The sequence below is a fragment of the Stegodyphus dumicola genome, chromosome 1 (assembly GCF_044657685.1).
Source record: "Stegodyphus dumicola isolate Sdum_Otavi_A_Nest chromosome 1, ASM4465768v1".
Classification (NCBI taxonomy): Eukaryota; Metazoa; Arthropoda; class Arachnida; order Araneae; family Eresidae; genus Stegodyphus; species Stegodyphus dumicola.
In genome coordinates, this window is record NC_140768.1 from 234132936 (window position 1) to 234136726 (window position 3791).

The 3791-nt window shown below is 33.7% G+C and overlaps 1 protein-coding gene across 1 annotated transcript; it reads right to left on the bottom strand.

Moving 5' to 3' along the window:
• Nucleotides 1–1881: 1881 nt before the first annotated feature.
• Nucleotides 1882–3279, bottom strand: LOC146999511 (uncharacterized). Its single transcript, XM_085811795.1, has one exon. The coding sequence runs from the start codon at nucleotides 3277–3279 to the stop codon at nucleotides 1882–1884; it is 1398 nt and encodes a 465-aa protein (XP_085667921.1).
• Between the last annotated feature and the right edge of the window lie 512 nt (nucleotides 3280–3791).

Genomic DNA, 3791 nt, shown 5'->3' on the forward strand with positions numbered 1-3791 from the left:
TTCAATGCAAATGATATAGAATAACATTTTACCTCCACTTAAAATGAATAAATTAAAAAAAAAAAAAAAAAAAAAAAAACCTAGCATAAGATTTTTTTTGAACTTTTGATTAGACATATCAGAAAGAACAGTTTATTGTGCAATAATAAAAACTTTTACGAATTTTATATTTATAAAAAGAATTAAAATCATCACAAAAGTCTGTCTAATGAAATCTGTGTGCTGACGTATTATAAAAATATCATTAATTTTTTATACCATAGAGTAATTCTTACGCTTTAAAAAACAAATCTACAAAATTAAAGATATGCACTATTACAATTTATGTGGTTTTATTAGTACTATATACTGCAGAATGTCTTATTGAAAACAGGCATGCTTATTGCTAAAACTCAAAACTGCCTTTGTTTACCTGGAACAAATTTTAAAGAAAACTTTTTTTTAAAGTGCAGAATTCCATTAAATATGCACTCATTGAAACGTAAATTCTCTCTCACAATGAAGTAAATCTTGTTATTTTTGTTTATAAGGAGGTAAGTAATTAATACTTACCTATATTCCAATTTAAAGTACATTAATACTGACTAGCTATTCTGTTTTCAAATGTTCATTAGAAAACCAACAAAAAATGACTGATTACTTTCTATTTCTTTTTCTAGAAATCTTCACTATAAACATTTATGTTTCATTGCGCATTGAATATAATGTATAATAAATTAGCCTCTTCTCTTTATTTTCATTTTGATACAACTTTAAAATAATTCAGTAAAACAAAATTTCAAGTCATGTATTCACTCGTCAACATCAGTTAAACGTTTTCATCCTGAGGCAATATTTGTGCCTTAGTCAGTCAATTCGGTAGACAAAAACTCTTCTTTCAAATAATTTTTTGATGAAATTTATGAAGACTTAAATTAATTTAAACTACTGAAGTGAGAATAGATTCTAAAATTGAACCAAAAGAAACCGAATTAGTCCCACGATCAGCTTCTTAGCAACTGCTTTCAAAGCATTCGCTGTTTTCGATAACTTCCAAAGCTTGATCACTGTTTATAGAAATCGCTTGAGTGTCGATTATTATATTATCAGCGTTGTCATAGCGGCTTCAATAGCTCAGCGGCAACATAAACTCATAACAATATAAACTCAGGGATACGTATATATATTCAGGATTCTGAACCATATTATTATTTAATTTATTTTGTTTCTTTGTGCTTGGATGGGATATTTTCTTTGTTCCGATTCACGTATGCTAGAAATAACCACTATTTTTTTTTTATCTTAACAAACGCACTGATTGGGTATGCTTAATTACTATTATTAAGAAATTGTCATTTATATGTTAATCTGAAATATCTGCTTATTTGACGGAATGTGAGGAGTATGATGATATAATAAACACATAAGCACGTAAAGCATCCTACAGGTGCAACAATCAGCTTCCAGTCTTCGGAAAAAATAATGGGATGTTTAAAACGAAAGAAGGGTTTTAAGATGTATATTAAGCAGCTAAAATTTGAGTATCCATCTTGTGGAACATAGGCCGAATGGAAAAAACTGAAGCGTACAGTTTTTTCATTTACATTCTTTACTTTTTCAAAGTTGCAAACAATGCCCTGTGTGTTAGCGGTACTGAGTACTGAATACAGCGTTCCTTCAGTGAATTTTTCCATATAATCCATATAATGGCCTAGATATATGACGATTATATTTAATAGTAACAATTTTTGTTGCTTTTTGCATGTGGTATTCTTCGATATAAATCAAAGCAAACAATGGAATACTATTCCAAAAATTAGAGTGATAAACAAATTTGTACACATTGCGCATAATTTGGCTTTTCTGTAAACATCCAGAAAAAAAGTGTCCCACTTATAAAAATTAGAAAGCACTTGAATTGGTACTGTTTCCATTAGAGTCGGCGCTGTCAGTATTACCGTTATTACCAGTACTATTGTTGACAGTCTGAGCCACAAGATGATGTATAACACGCATTGCTTTGGGGTTCATTTGTATAACTACGACAGTATACGTTACCAACGCGGCACTAACATTCAGTATAAATCCTTTATTTATAGTAAAAAAGTTCCAGCCGCTTAGTCCAACAGTTGGCGATGTCAAGCGATTCAAAAAAAATTGCACTTGCAATTTTGTGTCAAGATCCATTCTACTTGTTCGAAGAGTCAAAGCATGGACAGCTGGTAAAGACGCATGTGCTTCTTGCGAAACGCTAGCAGCTGTTGCGCATGTCCCAAGAAAAGAAAAAACGGAGTAGATTACTTTAAGGCTGAAGAAAAATACATCATCTTGTGTTTTATTCTTCAACAAAGTATCGTCAGTGAACAACTGCGTAATATCCATACAGACAGTGACCACTAAGAAAAGGAACCAGAAAAAGACCACTTTGCCGAAAATAAAGTCCATGTACGTTACAAGTGAACATAATTTTTCGTGAAATGAACGCACTTTGTTAAACTCATGGGATAAATCTTCCGTAGGTCCTACCAAATTCATGATGACCCTATTATGCTCAGAATATGCCTCTGCAAGTATCATACAAACAGACATAAACAAAACAGGAGTGAATATCAGTACACCTTGAACGAAAATCACTTCAAGACTACCAACTAAAGCCACGCATATATATGATGCTAAATCTGTATAATAATCTGGTGGCTTTCGGTAGAAGATGCTCTGATACTGTTGTTGCGCTGGGGCATTGTCTACAACACTTAAAACTGCAAACCAGCGTAGTATTAAATACAACCAACCAATCATTGTCAGTCCAATAACTTTTCTAAAACAGGTCTTTAAAGAACCTTTTCCAGCTGGTAATTGCTTGATGGTAAAATCTAATTTTTCAACTGCTTTTCTCAATTCTGCACTGGTACAGTTCAGTAAACTTGAAGCCAGCAAGGAACTTACTGTTGTAAGCACAACGGATATGTATTCAAAGGCGAAGCTATTGTTGAGAACCATGTTACTTATGCAAGAACCGAGATACAAGAGACGAAACATCATGATGCTAGCAGCCCATAAGCGGCATCCAAGACTGGGTAGAACACATACACCTACTAGTCTCAAGGTTACAATAACAGGGCGCAATACCGCATAACAACTGTATTGTTTTCCGCGGTCCTGTCGCATGGAACCCCGGTTTTTTATTCCCATTTCTGGAGATACTCGACGTACCGCCCGTCCACACAACCTACATCGGGTGGAAGAAGACCGAATGTGGTCTTGTATGTCCGGTAAATGGTGCATGACTGTAAAAGCCATTTGTCTGTGTCAAGACATACGATTACCTGCTCTCTTCGTCTTTCCCTCCGCCATTAAAAAAAAAAAAGTCAGTCGTTAGATCTCAGATGCGTTTATGTAACTATTGACATAAAGATGACAGTCGAAGTGCTATTAGAAACACTCGCTCGGCCAAAAGGAAGTCCCATTTTCTTGTCATTCAAGAGAGTGTAGACACACATACATGCGATATTTACCTCCGCCTCCTTAAAATATTACTTGTCATGAAAGACGAAATAAGACATGTCTTTGTCGCAAATCGTAAATGACGCTCAAAAGCCATTTCTTTGCTGCTCCGAAAACATAAATGATGAAGATAGATGCGCTTTTAATTTAGACACTCTATTGGATGGATATTTTTTGAATTCTAAACATAAAATCAGCGTCACCTCATCTTATGATTTAAAGTATTGTTTTCTTTTCCCGATTTCCTCATAAAAGCCTAATGCAAAATTCTGAGATTAATCTTTTCACTTCAAATAAAATCTGAATTT